At 42.6% G+C, this 18,848-nt stretch overlaps 1 protein-coding gene across 1 annotated transcript in view; it reads left to right on the top strand.

Moving 5' to 3' along the window:
* Positions 1 to 118: 118 nt before the first annotated feature.
* Positions 119 to 18,848, top strand: part of LOC126252461 (atherin-like) — a 70,389-nt gene continuing 51,659 nt past the window's right edge. Inside the window, exon 1 of the mRNA XM_049953357.1 lies at positions 119 to 317. Coding sequence (XP_049809314.1) covers positions 119 to 317 — 199 coding nt within the window. The remainder of the gene's footprint in view (positions 318 to 18,848) is intronic.

The following is an 18,848-nucleotide window of genomic DNA, read 5'->3' as shown; positions in this document are numbered from 1 at the left end:
AAGACAACTAATTTTGCGTTCATAGCGTTTCAAGTTGAAATCGTTAAGACACTGACTGAATTTCTTAACACTTGGGAGGAAAGTGTTTTGAGAAAAGGGAGGTTTGTTGAACATTCACATGACGGTGATCAGGCGGTGGATGGGCCAGTTGCCAGCGGTGGAAAACCCCGCGGAGTACGATGGGCAGAGCAGTGCGACAGAACAGGACAGGACAGACGGCGTGGCCATCACCGTGGGATTCGCGGCACGCCGGCAATGTCGCTTTCGCTGCCTTGGCGTGCGCCGTCGTGGCACGCTGCCCTCTGGCTCCCCCGCGGGTTGTTCCGTACAACGCAAGTGAGAGTAAACGGCGGGCGTGACATGCGCCACGTGCTTGCTTCTTTGCACGCACTGCGCAACCGTAGGTCCGGTCGTGTTCATCATGCACATATCGACGCACTTTGGGCTGTACTGGAAACGGCACAGAAATGCACGAGGAATAAATGTGAGTGGTTTAAGGAGTTAGATACGCATCTCGTGGAACGTATTATGAAAGATAATGTAATTTTCGTGGAAACTGAGTGACTGACTGATTACCTTCTTTTATTTTTATGTTTTTTATTACAGAATCACAAGATCATTCCAGAATGTGATAACCATTTTTGATTAGCTAGTGATATCTTCAGACTAAAGACACATACTGCAAGAAAATGTTGATGATAATGCAACAGCAACTACTTGCATCGTGTGCCTTTAGTCTGAAGATGACCACTGCCTAGTCGAAACGGGTCACGACCTTGTGAAATGTTCATGTGATTGTGACGCAAAAATATATACAAACAAAAGGAAAAATTGTACCATTCCATCTTGGCGTGGTGGTACAGCAGCCTTCTATTGCTACTATTTAAAATAAAACATAGATTGCACAATGTTCTTTATGAACTTACGAACACTCATTTAGTCCAGATAGAGCTTCACCAGGTTATCTGAAAATATCAGTTGACGACGACATTACAATCCTATCCCGGACTACTATAAAACTTCTATAAAACCGATCGAATATAATTACATGGAGAGACGTAATGCAACTCTCGTTCAAAAATCAGAAAATACGTACTAAAGGACAACTTATATGGAAAAAAATATTAAAATTTAATGAAATAAAATTACCGAGATCAAGAATGAGTAGAGAACGAAGGAGCAACCGAAAAATGGGGCGACGACAGGCTCAGCGACGCAGAACAGAACCTCGCTCGCAAACTGTAAACACAGCCTTACACTAGAACGGAGCCAGAGGCCGGAACGTTTTCACATAGTGATGGGACCTCATGCAAATGTTGTGCTGTTAGTAATGACAGGCGCTATGCGCTGCCGTCGAGTCTACAATGTGAAAGCTAAATTGTTAGACATCCATCCAGTAAGAAGGATATGTTTCTCAACGATCGGTTATCTGGCAAAAATGCATGTTTCCCATTTTTAAACAGTTTATTAGTTTTTAGCTTTTTTATTTCGAGGACCTTGGCCGCTTGTCATGTGTATGCAGTTGTATTTTATCTTTCCAGGATTGTTACGTTTTAGCCTTATATTCTGAGTGTAATCTTTATTTTATTGCTCTACGTATATTACTTCGTTATTCTTTTGCACTGCTTTTGAACTTAAGGGTTTTCTGTATCTCTCTGCACAGCTTTCGATCTAGCACGTCCTGCATTAAGTACTGTATATTCCCATGTGCTCTATTATGATTTGATTTCTTTCTTAATTTATCTATTACTATTTGTATTTTACGCCCGCCGTTATCACACTGTACACCCGACGGCAGCGCCGCAAGTTGCCTATCATTACTACTAGCCCAATATTTTGCATGAGCTGTCATTTATATGTATCCACTGTGCGAATACAGACGACCTTCTGGTGCTGTTGTAATGTACAGTTGTGTTTACAGCTTGCACGCGAGGTTCTCTTCTGCGCTGCTATGATTGCTTTCGCCTCTCTGAGGTAGTACGCATTTTTAGGTTCCTCCGTTCTCTCCTCATTACTAATCTCGGCGATTTTATTTCATTAATTTTTAATATATGTTCTATACGGGCTGCCTTTTAGTGCCTTTTGATCGGAATCATACCTTCTTGATGGAAGCTTTTTGCAGAAAATTTCTGAATTTTTTTAACGTGAGTTACGCAACTTTTCTGTATTTAATTTCGTTCGGTCCGTTTTTGAAGATTATTTTACTTTTATAGTAGTCCAAGATAGGACAAAGCCGGATTCATTGTAATCTCGTAGTCATATTTTCAGATAATATGATGATGCCTTTCCAGGCGAAACGCGTCGTTTTTAAATAAACAGAGAACATTGTTCAAATTACGATTATTTTTTAAATAGTACAAAAAAGAACAAAAGAGCATCCTACCAGCAATGCCTGATTAATACTGAATGGAATTATGGATGTTCTTCCATCGGCTAGTCATCCGCCATTTACGTAGCTTTACTGTTCCTCTAAATATTTCATTGATTATCGTGCATGCAGCGATCGTAACTCACAGAGAAGATTGTTCACTCGGATAGCTGATCTGAAAATCTTATCTTACGAAAAAAGAATGTCAAAAATCATCCCGTTAGTTCGCAAATGAAATGAGAAACATACGTGAGCATGCTGAAAAGGAATACCTATACTTACCTTGGCGTCGAGTACATTTTTCCTTACAAGAACAGTACCGTCACAGTAGAGTGTGTGACTTTGTTGACAGAGCCACAATCTCACTTCTGCTTGCAGCCCTTCATCAGTATCAAAGTGAAGATCTCGAAGGCGTTATTTTAGTTTTGGGAAAAGATGAAACTCGATTGGGGCCAAATCGGGACTATATGGAGGATGATCGATGACAGTGAATTCAAGGAGTGCATTGTCGCAGACGTCGCAGCTCTCGTGTGTGTTCTGGCAGTTTCACGCTGAAGGAAAGGGTGTATATGTGTGGATGAACCCCTCGAATTTGAAACTCGATTGCAGCTCGCTGTTTCTTACACACCGTCATAGTTACGTTAAACACCGTCGTGTTACACGCTACAATGTGGAGCCCTCCAGCGGCAGACGGATGCAAATATGTAGACATGAAAAATAAATATGCACAATATTGACAACGTTTGTTTTATTTAGAAAGCATAAGCGTTTTCACAAAAAAAAAAAAAATCGGACGATCATCACGCCCTCAAAATAACTTCATGTTTTATAAGGTACGGAAAGAAGAAGAAGATATAAACAACCACGCATGAGCAGCGCCTATTAGACGGAGGGGGCCCTACATCCGATCAGCTCCAGACATTCTAACAGGAAGCAGGTACACGGCTCGTGTTACCTGTAGTTCAACCATGCCTAGACGGCCTCTACCGCAGTTTGATCGCGTCCGCATTCTTACTTTGTGCCAGGAAGGACTGTCAACAATGGAAGCGTCCAGGCGTCTCGGAGTGAACCAAAGCGATCTTGTTCGGACATGGAGGAAATACAGAGAGATAGGAACTGTTGATGACATGCCTCGCTCAGGCCGCCCAAGGGGTACTACTGCAAGTGGGTGACCGCTGCCTAAGGATTATGGCTCGGAGGAACCCTGAAAACGACGCCACCATGTTGAATGATGCTCTCCGTGCAGCCATAGGACGTCGTGTTACGACTCAAACTGTGCGCAATAGGCTGCATGATGCACAACTTCACTCCCGACGTCCATGACGAGGTCCGCCTTTGCAACCACGACACCATGCAGCGTGGTACAGATGGGCCCAACAACATGCCGAATGGACCGCTCAGGATTGGCATCACGCTCTCTTGACCGATGAGTGTCGTGTCGCATATGCCTTCAACCAGGCAATCGCCGGAGACGTGTTTGGAGGCAACCCGATTAGGCTGAACACCTTAGACACACTGTCCAGTGAGTACAGGAAGGTGGGGGTTCCCTGCTTTTTCGGGGTGGCATTATGTGGGGCCGACGTACGCCGCTGATGGTCGTGGATGCCGCCATAACGGCTGTACGATACGGGAATGCCATCCTCCGACCGATAGTGCAACCATATCGGCAGCATATTGGCGAGGCATTCGTCTTCATGGACGACAGTTCGCGCCCCCGTCGTGCACATCTTGTGAATGACTTTTGCACCAACCACTCTGAGTTGGTAGTTTTTTTTTTTTTTTTTTTTTTTTGGTCATCAGTCTACTGACTGGTTTGATGCGGCCCGCCACGAATTCCTTTCCTGTGCTAACCTCTTCATCTCAGAGTAGCACTTGCAACCTACGTCCTCAATTATTTGCTTGACGTATTCCAATCTCTGTCTTCCTCTACAGTTTTTGCCCTCTACAGCTCCCTCTAGTACCATGGAAGTCATTCCCTCATGTCTTAGCAGATGTCCTATCATCCTGTCCTTTCTCCTTATCAGTGTTTTCCACATATTCCTTTCCTCTCCGATTCTGCGTAGAACCTCCTCATTCCTTACCTTATCAGTCCATCTAATTTTCAACATTCGTCTATAGCACCACATATCAAATGCTTCGATTCTCTTCTGTTCCGGTTTTCCCATAGTCCATGTTTCACTACCATACAATGCTGTACTCCCGACGTACAAACTCAGAAATTTCTTCCTCAAATTAAGGCCGGTATTTGATATTAGTAGACTTCTCTTGGCCAGAAATGCCTTTTTTTCCATAGCGAGTCTGCTTTTGATGTCCTCCTTGCTCCGTCCGTCATTGGTTATTTTACTGCCTAGGTAGCAGAATTCCTTAACTTCATTGACTTCGTGACCATGATGTTAAGTTTCTCGCTGTTCTCATTTCTACTACTTCTCATTACCTTCGTCTTTCTCCGATTTACTCTCAAACCATACTGTGTACTCATTAGACTGTTCATTCCGTTCAGCAGACCAATTAGTTCTTCTTCACTTTCACTCAGGATAGCAATATCATCAGCGAATCGTATCATTGATCATTGATCAGGAAGGTGGGGGTCAAGAATTGTTTTTATAAGAATATTATTAGCTTTAATTTTTTTAGGTGGTGACTTTTATTCTTTTGTATTTTTTATTAAGCTTGCTGTTATATCCTTTGGTTTTATTTGAGTTCGTGGTACATTACCACGTTTTCGTTATGATAAGTTAATGTATTTAGCTTGAAAGAGTTTTTTGCCATTATCTTTAAATTTTTTTATTTTCTTTGTTGGTTTAAAAATTTTATTTATTTCATATATTTAGTGAAATTTTTTAAGAAAAGTTAATAGAAGAGTTAAACTTCTAGTTTTATGTTTTCAAAACATATGCTTTTCCTAAGCTAATTAACTTATTATTCCTTAATTAGCTTATCTCATGCGTTTGCAACATGTAAATTAATTAAGAAGTATGTAAAGTAGATAATTGTTAAGATTTGTCCTGTTATAATGTAAGGTTCTTCAACAGGTCGTTTTCCAATTCATGTTAATAAGCATACAACAACTACTATGATTCAGAATAAAATCTGATTTATAGGATAGAATTGAATACCTCGGAATGGTGTTTTATTATAAAATGGTAAAATTATTAAGATTCTAATTGGTAAGAATAATGCAATAACACCTTGTAACATTATGTGATTGCCTTATCATTTTAAATCATTCATTAATCGAGCAGTCGCTCGGCAACAGCTACAGTTAGCAAATAATGTTGCGAAAATGTAAAAGGTGAACGACCTGTGATGTAACTTGTTTATTGTCGAAGCGCCGTCAGAGATACTGTGAGTTATTGACTTTGAAAACCGCGGCGCGAAAAACGGACAGAAGAAGAACATTTTTACACATTTTGTTTAGATGTACGAGATATTCTCGATGAACAGTTACTCATTCTTCTCTTGTCTCCTGTAATTTGTGTCGGACGCGCATGTCTTGCCGCCGTATTATTATTGTCAAAATTAATATTGTTCTAGTGTAAAGTAAATGTGTAATACTAAAAGTGCCTAGCAGCAGATTTATTGTGCGACGTGTATGTGAAAACGTCAAAGGAATTGTTTTCATTAAGAGAAGTGCCAGTCAAAACGGCATCCATGTTAATTTCTTCATTGCAGTGTAAGTTTGTCTATTACTTGCCATAAATTCAGAGTTAAATGGAACTGGTGTATGGACTATTCATTTACTATAGAATCTATGTCTCACTTCTTCACGAAATTATTTAATTTTCTATATGTTTCTGCCAAATAGAGAGTTCACAGTCACGAATTCTTTCGTCGAGTTCGGACGGAAGTTGCATGCGGTGAAATATTTTCTCCGCGCCATGATCTATTGAAAAATGCATGATAAACTACGGTCCCTTAGGAAATTCATGTTGAGCTATCCAAAATAATTATATTTTGAATAGGCATTTACTCTCCTCTGCAATGCAACTTCCGACTGATCAGACGATCCAACAAGAAACAGCCGCACACGGTCGGCGTTCGCAAATATGTTTCCACCGCTGATTATAGCTATATGTTACAGCACAAAAGTAACATATTGTTATAATTAGAGACTACGAACGGGGACATTTATAACTGTATGTTTATGTATACACATTACGTAAACATATCGTTATAACCTCCTAGTTTATTAGGGATTGATCATAGAATTGCGTATGCAAATAAGAAGTATCATTATGGTTGAATATGGACAGGAGTTACTAATGGGTTGGCAGGTACAAAATTGTCTGGATCTCCTAGGAGATAAGGATTAATCAAGCACAGTATAATTAATAATGATGTTATTAATACAAATGTAATAGAGTCCTTGAAAGTAAAGTATGGGTGAAATGGGATCTTTTCAATATCTCCATTTAGCCCTAAAGGGTTATTAGACCCTGTTTGGTGAAGGAAGAATAAATGAATTGCTGCCATAGCAGCAATAATAAATGGTAATACAAAATGGAATGTAAAGAATCGATTTAATGTTGCATTATCAACAGCAAACCCTCCTCATACTCATTGAACTAAATCTGTTCCTAAATATGGGATTGCTGATAATAAATTAGTGATTACTGTTGCACCTCAGAATGATATTTGACCTCAAGGTAAAACATATCCTATAAATGCAGTTGCTATAACTAAGAATAGGATTACTGTACCAATTATTCAGGTGTGTATGTATATATAAGATCCATAGTAAATTCCTCGTCCGACATGTAAATAAATACAAATAAAAAATATAGAAGCTCCATTTGCATGTAAGGTTCGAATAATTCAGCCATTATTTACGTCTCGGCAGATGTGAACTACACTACTAAATGCTATTTCAATATTTGATGTATAATGTATAGCTAAAAATAGTCCAGTTACAATTTGAATTACCAAACATAACCCTAGTAGGGACCCAAAATTCCATCAAATTGAAATATTTGTTGGTGCAGGTAAATCAACTAAAGAGTTATTGATGATTTTAATTAAAGGATGTCTCAATCGTAAGGGTTTATTCATTAGTAAATTATCTTATTTTACGAATAGGTCTCTGGTTAATGTTGGTGATTTTAACAACTGCTAATAGTGCTAAAAATAAATAAATTATTATTATTATTGTAATAATGAATGTTGGTCTATTATATAGTTTTTCTAAAGATATTGTTATTTCTTGATAATTGATTGAATTATCAATATTTATAGTTTCAGTATTTTTGAAAAAGTCTATAAATATTGATATATCTAAAATAATTAATGTTGATATAATAAATATTCATATTGTTAATGTAATAATTATCGTAATTGATTTAGGTTGAAATATTTCGTTTGATGCAATTCTCGTAATATAAATAAATAGAACTAATATACCACCAAGAAACGTTAAAAATAAAATATATGATAACCAATATCTTTCCATTATTGTTCCTGTTATTAATCCAACTAGAAAAGTTTGTAGGATAATGAAAAGTATTATTGATATTGGGTGTCTTAATTTAATAAAATTAATATTTATTACGTTTGATAGCGATATAATTATTATTTTAATCATTTCAGAGGTTAGTTTATTAAAAATATCGGTTTTGGAGACCGATGATGGAAAGCTTTCTACCTCTGAAGTTTTAAAAGTGGGGCCTGGACTTATTTCCGGTTTGTATTTTAATTCCACTCCTGAACCTTTCTTTTATTTCCATCATTGCTTCCTCGATGTGCAGATTGAAGAGTAGGGGCGAAAGGCTACAGCCTTGTCTTACACCCTTCTTAATACGAGCACTTCGTTGTTGGTCGTCCACTCTTATTATTCCCTCTTGGTTGTTGTAGCTATTGTATGCGACCCGTCTCTCCCTATAGCTTACCCCTACTTTTTTTCAGAATCTCGAACAGCTTGCACCATATTATATTGTCGAACGCTTTTTCCAGGTCGACAAATCCTATGAAAGCGTCTTGATTTTTCTTTAGCCTTGCTTCCATTATTAGCCGTAACGTCAAAATTGCCTCTCTTGTCCCTTTACTTTTCCTAAAGCCAAACTGATCGTCACCTAGCGCATTCTCAATTTTCTTTTCCATTCTTCTGTATATTATTCTTGTAAGCAGCTTCGATGCATGAGCTGTTCAGCTGATTGTGCGATAATTCTCGCACTTGTCAGCTCTTGCCGTCTTAGGAATTGTGTGGATAATGCTTTTCCGAAATTCAGATTGTATGTCGCCAGACTCATATATTCTACACACCAACGTGAATAGTCGTTTTGTTGCCACTTCCCCCAATGATTTTAGAAATTCTGATGGAATGTTATCTATCCCTTCTGCCTTATTTGACCGTAAGTCCTCCAAAGCTCTTTTAAATTCCGATTCTAATACTGGATTCCCTATCTCTTCTATAACCGACTCCTGTTTCTTCTTCTATCACATCAGACAAATCTTCACCCCTATAGAGGCTTTCAATGTATTCTTTCCACCTATCTGCTCTCTCCTCTGCATTTAACAGTGGAATTCCCGTTGCAGTCTTAATGCTACCACCGTTGCTTTTAATGTCACCAAAGGTTGTTTTGACTTTCCTGTATGCTGAGTCTGTCCTTCCGACAATCATATCTTTTTCGATGTCTTCACATTTTTCCTGCAGCCATTTCGTCTTAGCTTCCCTGCACTTCCTATTTAGGTCATTCCTCAGCGACTTGTATTTCTGTATTCCTGATTTTCCCGGAACATGTTTGTACTTACTCCTTTCATCAATCAACTGAAGTATTTCTTCTGTTACCCATGGTTTCTTCGCAGCTACCTTCTTTGTACCTATGTTTTTCTTCCCAGCTTCTGTGATGGCCCTTTTTAGAGATGTCCATTCCTCTTCAACTGTACTGCCTACTGCGCTATTCCTTATTGCTGTATCTATAGCGTTAGAGAACTTCAAACGTATCTCGTCATTCCTTAGTACTTCCGTATCCCACTTCTTTGCGTATTGATTCTCCCTGACTAATGTCTTGAACTTCAGCCTACTCTTCATCATTACTATAATGTGATCTGAGTCTATATCTGCTCCTGGGTACGCCTTACAATCCAGTATCTGATTTCGGAATCTCTGTCTGACCATGATGTAATCTAATTGAAATCTTCCCGTATCTCCCGGCGTTTTCCAAGTATACCTCCTCCTCTTGTGATTCTTGAACAGGGTATTCGCTATTACTAGCTGAAACTTGTTACAGATCTCAATTAGTCTTTCTCCTCTTTCATTCCTCGTCCCAAGCCCATAATTCTTCTGTAACCTTTTCTTCTACTCCTTCCCCTACAACTGCATTCCGGTCGCCCATGACTATTAGATTTTCGTCCCCGTTTACATACTTCATTACCCTTTCAATATCCTCATACACTTTCTCTATCTGTTCATCTTCAGCTTGCGACGTCGGCATGTATACCTGAACTATCGCTGTCGGTGTTGATCTGCTGTCGATTCTGAATAGAACAACCCGGTCACTGAACTGTTCACAGTGACACACCCTCTGCCCTACCTTCCTATTCATAACGAATCCTACACCTGTTATACCATTTTCTGCTGCTGTTGATATTACCTGATACTCATCTGACCAGAAATCCTTGTCTTCCTTCCACTTCACTTCACTGACCCCTACTGTATCTAGATTGAGCCTTTGCATTTCCCTTTTCAGATTTTCTAGTTTCCCTACCACGTTCAAGCTTCTGACATTCCACGCCCCGACTCGTAGAACGTTATCCTTTCGTTGATTATTCAATCTTTCTCTCATGGTAACCTCCCCCTTGGCAGTCCCCTCCCGGAGATCCGAATGGGGGACTATTCCGGAATCTTTTGCCAATGGAGAGATCATCATGACACTTCTTCAATTACAGGCCACATGTCCTGTGGATACACGTTACGTGTCTTTAATGCAGTGGTTTCGATTGCCTTCTGCATCCTCATGTGGTTGATCATTGCTCATTCTTCCGCCTTTAGGGGAAATTTCCTACCCCTAGAACAAGAGAGTGCCCTGAACCTCTATCCGCTCCTCCGCCCTCTTTGACAAGGCCGTTGGCAGAATGAGGCTGACTTCTTATGCCGGAAGTCTTCGGCCGCCAATGCTGATTATTTATCAAAATTTAGGCAGTGGCGCGGATCGAACCCGGGACCGAAGACGTTTTGATTATGAATCAAAGACGCTACCCCTTTTGGTCGTTGCGGACGTCGCAAGACATCCTGTTCAAGTTCGGTGGTTGATCCTTCCACTCAGTTTTTTATTACAGAGGCCAATCGGCTCTCTGGCCGAACACGCTGAGCTACCGTGCCGGCCCTCTAGACCACGGGTCTCTTCTGTTGATAGTATGCCATGACAAATACAGGCATGGATCAATGCAAGAGAACGTGCTAGTGGGTATTAGAGGTACCGGTGTGTACAGCAATCTGGACCACCACCTCTGAAGGTCTCGCTGTATGGTGGTACAACATGCAATGTGTGGTTTTCGTGAGCAATAAAAATGGCGGAAATTATGTCCATGTTGATCTCTATTCTAATTTTCTGTACATGTTCCGGAACTCTTGGAACCGAGGCGATGCAAACCTTTTTTTGGTGTGTGTATAACAGAACACAATATTCAAAATTCGTAGACCTGTTAAAACAAATTCACTGTCAGAAATTTGAACAACTTCTTGCTAACAGAGTAACTGTTACGAACGGTTTAGAAGTAGTGAAGTCAAGAAACTCTATTTCAGAAGTCAAGAAATTAGGTTTCAGCTCACGTCTACTGTATGCTGTGATCGTGAATGCATAAAACAAGCTGAATTTTAAATGATCTTTTGTTGCAGAATGTGCATTGATACCATTCATAAGGCAGTGTCCTTCGGGATGGTTCTGCATTTGTTCCTCCTGTTTACAACTTTCTCAAACTCATCTATAAAAGAGATGCATTCAGTCTACTTGAGCAACCTGTCCTTGGATACTACTTGATTGTTGGGGATCAGCATCATATCGTATTGAAGTAGTTCAGAGGCTTGCTGCTAGAATTTTTACCCGTGAATTCGATCAACACGTGAGTATTATGGAAATGCTCTACATCTACATAAATACTCCACAATCCACCGTACGGCGCGTAGCGGAAGGTACAACTACTTTCTTCATGGTCTTTACGCAAAATGTATGCTGGCGGCATTAGAATACATCAGCAGTCAGCTTCAGATGCCGGTTCTCTAAATTTTCTCAGTAGTGTTCCTCGAAAAGAACGTCGCCTTTCCCCCGTGTTTCCCATCTGAGTTCCTGAAGCATCTCCGTAACACTTGAGTGTTGTCGAACCTGCTAATGACAAATCTAGCAGCGCGCCCCTGTATTGCTTCGATGTCTTCGTTTAATCCCACATGATATGGTTCCCAAACACTCGACCAGTAAAGAATAGGTCGCACTAGCGCCCTAAAAGCGGTCTCCTTTACAGAGCAACCGCACTTTCCAAGAAGTCTCCCAATAGACCGAAGTCGACAATTCGCTTTTCCGTACCACAGTCCTCATATGGTCGTCCACTTCATATCGTTTCACAACGTTATTCCCAAATATTTAAACGGCGTGACTGTGTCAGGCAGGACACTACTAAAGCTGTATCCGAACATTAAGGGTTTGTTTTTTCTACTCATCCGCATTTACTTTCATTTGGCTACATTTAGAGCTATCTGTCATTCATCATACCAACCAGAAATTTGGTCCAAGTCTTCTTCTATCTCCTACAGTAACTCGACTTCGTCATCTTACACCTCAGCATCATCAGCAAATAAATGCAAATTGTTGCCCACCCGTCCGACAAATCATTGAAGTGTGTAGAGAACAACAGCGGTCCCATCACACTCGCCTGGGGCATTCCTGACGATACCACTGTCTCTTATGAACACTCACTGTCGAGGACTAAACACTGGGTCCTATTACTTTAAGACGTCTTCGAGCCACTCTCATATTTGAAGTTATTTCATATGCTCGTACCTTCGTTAACAGCCTGCAATTTGGCACCGTGTCAAACGGTTTCCGGAAATCCAGAAATATGGAATCTACCTGTTGCCCTTTATTCATAGGTCGCAGTATATCATGTGAGAAAAGGGCAAGGTGAATTTCACACTAGCCTTTTTCCAGTCGCTCGGAACTTTGCGCTTGGTGAGAAATTCACTGTAAGTGCAAGCTAGGTGTGGGGTCAATGTCTTAGAGTACTCTTTGAAAAACCTAACTGGGATTCAGTCCGGATCTGGCGGTTTATTTGTTTCCAGCTCTTTCAGTTGATTTTCTGTGCCACAGATGCTTATTATTACGTCATCCATACGGGAACCTGTTCGATTGTCAAGCGACGGTATGTTTGTAAGATTCTCCTGCGTGAACGATTTCTTAAATGTGAAATTTAAAACTTCTGCTTTCGTTTTGCTATCTTCAACTACCACACCAGACTGGTCAATAAGTTACTTGAAGGAAACTTTAGGCCCACTTAGCGACTTTACATAGGTCCAGAATTCTCTCGGGTTCTCCGCCAGATCTTCTGCTATGTGTGACGCTGGTAGTTGTATGCTTCGTGCTTAGATGTTTTCACAAATGCACGAATCCCTACTAACTTTTGCTTGTCGTCGTTTGTGCATTCTCTTTTGAACCGAGAGTGCAACAACAGTGCTTCCTCAGCATTTTTCGATTCTCGTTATTAAACCATGGTGAGTCTCTTCCGTCGTCAGTTTACTTACTAGGCACATAATTTTCCATACCACGATTTACAATTTGCTTAAACTTCGCCCAAAATTCTTCTACGTCCACTTTACTGGAACTACGTGATGTCAATTCACTGTCTAAATGAGATACTAACAACTGCTTATCTGCTCTTTCTAACCGAAACATACGCCTACTGTTCGTAACATTCATTAACTTTCGTAATCACAGTTTAGTTGCTATAATGACATCACGATCGCTAATCCCAGTTGAGGTCGTCTTCAAATGGTGTAACGTGATCTGGGTATTTATGCGCTACTGACCGTAGACTTTCTTTGACTCGATCTAAAGCTTTCACAGCCGAATCGGGTGGCCCGTAAAAACATCCAACAATTAACTTGGTTTCACTTAGAGTAGTTATATGTGACCAGATAACTTCACTGTCACTCTCAACTTCGATTTCAATAGAAACAATATTTTTGTCAACTACAGTGAATACTCCCCTCTCCTATGGCCTCTACTTTATCTTTATGATATAAGTTCCACAGCTCACTAAATATCTTAGAGCTTTCCACTTCGGCTTTCTGCTAGCTCTCGGTCCCGAGAATAATTTGAGCGCGAGAACTTTCCTGGAGGGCTGTAAATCCGGGACTTTGTCACGAACGCTTCAACAACTTACTGATAAAATTTAGACCGTCAAAGCGTCTTCAGTCTGAACACGGTCAGACTTCCATTGCTGCATATCGACTGGCGAGTGTTCATCAGAGAACCTAAAACCACTGCCTAACCGAAAGGACCCTCATGTGCGCTACACTAGTACTTTGCTACTCGAGTAGTTGCTTCCTTTGTGTAGTGCACCCCTGACGATCAAGGGGAGTTCTACAAATCCCCAACCGATATCGCAGGTCTAGAAATCTGCAGCCAAGACCGTGTCAGACTCGGCGAATCCTTTGTTGGGACTTTCCACTCGGCTTCAAACCAAAGGACTTCATTCAAATCCTGGAGCAATGCTGCAAATTGCGAGCTCTGCTTGCACCCCACGCGTGAGGTCAGCAGCGCTCACCAATTCAGCCAGCCCCCTGTATGGACTGAGGATCGCCTCAGGACACAAGCGATAAGCATCGTTGGTGCCGAGAGAGCCACAACTTGTAGACGACTGTACCATGCACCCTCTATAGCCGCAGGCAAGGCCACCCCCTCATTTCGGATGAGACCCCCACGGCAAACATATCGACTGCACATTGGCTTCCCTTCCAGCCCTGTATGCTATCTGTTTATTGATCTACATAACACGCCTAACGTTGGACCTTCCGATAACCAGTAAACCCCTTCCCTCTTGTACCTGCTCGGAACCCGCTGAAGAGCGGCCCTGTGTCCACTCATAGTGTGAATGGGCGAAGCCAGGTGGCCAGACCAGATTGCCCCTCTGCCTAGAGCGAAGCGAACGCGTTACCATCTGTCAGTCCCTTGCTGTGAGGGAGGATCCACCGCGTCAGATGCACGAGGGGGAACATCGGCAGCAGAGCCCGTGGGCGAAACAAGCGACGCCTGAAGTGTCCCATGTGACTCACCAGATTCTCCGCTACACCTGTAGCAGCAGCCTGAAGGTAAATGACCGAAGCCAGCTGGCCGGTGTGGCAGAGCGATTCTAGGCGCTTTAGTATGGAACCGCGCGACCGCTACGGTCGCAGGTTCGAATCCCGCCTCGGGCATGGATGTGTGTGATGTCCTTAGGTTAGTTAGGTTTAATTAGTTCTACGTTCTAGGGGACTGATGACCTCCGATGTTAAGTCCCATAGTGCTCAGAGCCATTTGAACCATTTTTGATCGAATCCAAAAGCATAAGCAGCTATTCGCGAACTGCGGCCAGCTTCTCCTGCGTCCGCACACAGCATGCGCACATCCTACCCATCCTAGCAAGACTAACTGAAGAAGCAAACTATAAAAGCAGACAGAACCCTAGATATGCAACTTGCTATCCTCCTGATGTGTCACCATCGGACGCTGATGCTTCAATGAACTGTGTAGCTGGCTGTTCAGAAGAAATGAAAACTGTGCTACAGACTACCTGGATTTATGATTACAAACAGAAAAACAGAAAAACATGCACAAAATTTAAGACCTACACTGCGAAGAAAACACAGGAATAGATTAAAACCTGATCGGCCGCTCTGTAGATGTGTATCGCCCGAGAGCTGGTCGCTGACCGACTGGCTTACTAAACGAACGGACGTTGCATATGGCTGGCAGCTATTTGGCTTAATATATATAAGTCCGGCCTTTCTGGCTTTTGTTAACCGTTTTAGCATGAAGTAGCGAACGCACAACTAACGTCCGTTCCAAGCTAATGAAGTACGCGAGACATAAGTATAAGGAGAAATAAAGAGGTCTACCATAGGAATATATAGAAAAACCAACCAACGCTCTCATGAAAAGTCGGTTGCTTATTTCAATTCCCATCATACTCGAAATTATTAAAACTGGCAGAATATTACTTCGCAGTTGCAGGCCATAATGAGAACGTCGAAGAGTTGTTCTCTTTCATAAACATACAGTGGACAAAGGAACTCAATAAATAAAAACACGATATAACTACAAAGTTATTGTAGTTCTTATTGTTGTTGTGTAATTTAAAATTATTCTACCAACACTTCCACGACATGATTTCCAGTAAACGTGACGTTCTTGGTTAAAAAAAAATGGTTCAAATGGCTCTGAGCACTATGGGACTTAACATCTGTGGTCATCAGTCCCCTAGAACTTAGAACTACTTAAACCTAACTAACCTAAGGGCATCACACACATCCATGCCCGAGGCAGGATTCGAACCTGCGACCGTAGCAGTCGCGCGACGTTCTTGGTAACGTGGGTCCAAATGAAAAATATTAATATTCAATTACAGATTATTGTTATTTATTTACAAATCTAATTGAAATGACCTAAGTTACTAAATATACACTCCTGGAAATTGAGATAAGAACACCGTGAATTCATTGTCCCAGGAAGGGGAAACTTTATTGACACATTCCTGGGGTCAGACACATCACATGATCACACTGACAGAACCACAGGCACATAGACACAGGCAACAGAGCATGCACATTGTCGGCACTAGTACAGTGTATATCCACCTTTCGCAGCAATGCAGGCTGCTATTCTCCCATGGAGACGATCGTAGAGATGCTGGATGTAGTCCTGTGGAACGGCTTGCCATGCCATTTCCACCTGGCGCCTCAGTTGGACCAGCGTACGTGCTGGACGTGCAGACCGCGTCAGACGACGCTTCATCCAGTCCCAAACATGCTCAATGGGGGACAGATCCGGAGATCTTGCTGGCCAGGGTAGTTGACTTACACCTTCTAGAGCACGTTGGGTGGCACGGGATACATGCGGACGTGCATTGTGCTGTTGGAACAGCAAGTTCCCTTGCCGGTCTAGGAATGGTAGAACGATGGGTTCGATGACGGTTTGGATGTACCGTGCACTATTCAGTGTCCCCTCGACGATCACCAGTGGTGTACGGCCAGTGTAGGAGATCGCTCCCCACACCATGATGCCGGGTGTTGGCCCTGTGTGCCTCGGTCGTATGCAGTCCTGATTGTGGCGCTCACCTGCACGGCGCCAAACACGCATACGACCATCATTGGCACCAAGGCAGAAGCGACTCTCATCGCTGAAGACGACACGTCTCCATTCGTCCCTCCATTCACGCCTGTCGCGACACCACTGGAGGCGGGCTGCACGATGTTGGGGCGTGAGCGGAAGACGGCCTAACGGTGTGCGGGACCGTAGCCCAGCTTCATGGAGACGGTTGCGAATGGTCCTCGCCGATACCCCAGGAGCAACAGTGTCCCTAATTTGCTGGGAAGTGGCGGTGCGGTCCCCTACGGCACTGCGTAGGATCCTACGGTCTTGGCGTGCATCCGTGCGTCGCTGCGGTCCGGTCCCAGGTCGACGGGCACGTGCACCTTCCGCCGACCACTGGCGACAACATCGATGTACTGTGGAGACCTCACGCCCCACGTGTTGAGCAATTCGGCGGTACGTCCACCCGGCCTCCCGCATGCCCACTATACGCCCTCGCTCAAAGTCCGTCAACTGCACACACGGTTCACGTCCACGCTGTCGCGGCATGCTACCAGTGTTAAAGACTGCGATGGAGCTCCGTATGCCACGGCAAACTGGCTGACACTGACGGCGGCGGTGCACAAATGCTGCGCAGCTAGCGCCATTCGACGGCCAACACCGCGGTTCCTGGTGTGTCCGCTGTGCCGTGCGTGTGATCATTGCTTGTACAGCCCTCTCGCAGTGTCCGGAGCAAGTATGGTGGGTCTGACACACCGGTGTCAATGTGTTCTTTTTTCCATTTCCAGGAGTGTAGTTCCGTTTACTGTCCCAGGGGAATAGATAATTGTTTATTTTGTTCAATGAACTCTTAGTTTGACATAGGAAGAAGACAGAGCAATAAAGAAGAATTGCCCGAATCTCGTGGTCGTGCGGTAGCGTTCTCGCTTCCCACGCCCGGGTTCCCGGGTTCGATTCCCGGCGGGGTCAGGGATTTTCTCTGCCTCGTGATGGCTGGGTGTTGTGTGATGTCCTTAGGTTAGTTAGGTTTAAGTAGTTCTAAGTTCTAGGGGACTGATGACCATAGATGTTAAGTCCCATAGTGCTCAGAGCCATTTTTTTTAAAGAAGAATTAGCGCTTATTTGCTGTCATAATTGCCAACTTATAAGGCTGTATGCCAGTTAGTTTTTTAGTTCACGCACTCTTAAGACTGACCTCGCGAAAAATTACTGTAACTGATTACTAACAAACGATTAAAATAGCGTAAGGACTATTCATATTCAAATTAGATAGTCTTTCTTTTAGGGCAAAAAGTTCGGCTAAATATAACGCCGAATTCGGATTTTCTACATTTGACCCTGACATTCCTATACATGGAGGGAAGAAGATTTCCTTTTCGCGAAACACTACTGATAAAGTTTAGAAATCAAAATTTTGGACAGACTGCAGAACGATACTACTGCCACGAATGAACATCTCGCATAAGGACCACGAAAATAAGGTAAATCAAGGCTCGTACTGAAGCACATTGACAGTCGGTTTTTCTCGCTATATTTTCGAGTAGATCAGGAAGGGGAATGACTATAAGTCATACAAGGTACCCTCCGCTACGCACTCTATGGTGGCTTGTAGAGCAGGACTAAGTATATAGATGTACTTCTTGAATACTGAACTCATACGGTCGCGAAGGACTTGAGGTACACCCAGTTACAACAGTTACAATAGTCAACTTATACTGCTCGTGATGGGCTCCTCGTCAAATTTCGAGACATTGTGTTCAATGGTTCAAATGGCTCTGAGCTCTATGGGACTTAACATCTTAGGTCATCAGTCCCCTAGAACTTAGAACTACTTAAACCTAACTAACCTAAGGACATCACACACATCCATGCCCGAGGCAGGATTCGAACGTGCGACCGTAACAGTCCCGCGGTTCCGGACTGCAGCGCTAGAATCGCACGACCGACGCGGCCGGCCATCGTGTTCAAAGGACAATTTAAGAATTATCAGTTCTCTCTAATTATGTAACAAAAGCGCATCGTAGCTACAAGTGAGAAAGTTGGAGGAATTAAGTCACATACAGAAGGACACAGGGAATGTTTATTTGCATCTGACAGCTGTGGTATTACAAACACAATGAGCGCTCATAGCTAGCAAACCGCGCCTAGTACACGTCCGCCGCGGCGCTCGTGGGCCACATCACAGTTGCGACACCTGAGGATGGGCTTAT

Source organism: Schistocerca nitens, chromosome 4, assembly GCF_023898315.1.
Source record: "Schistocerca nitens isolate TAMUIC-IGC-003100 chromosome 4, iqSchNite1.1, whole genome shotgun sequence".
NCBI classification, from domain to species: Eukaryota; Metazoa; Arthropoda; class Insecta; order Orthoptera; family Acrididae; genus Schistocerca; species Schistocerca nitens.
The sequence above is the reverse complement of the archived record's forward strand: the minus strand, read 5'-3'. Positions and strand labels throughout refer to the sequence as shown.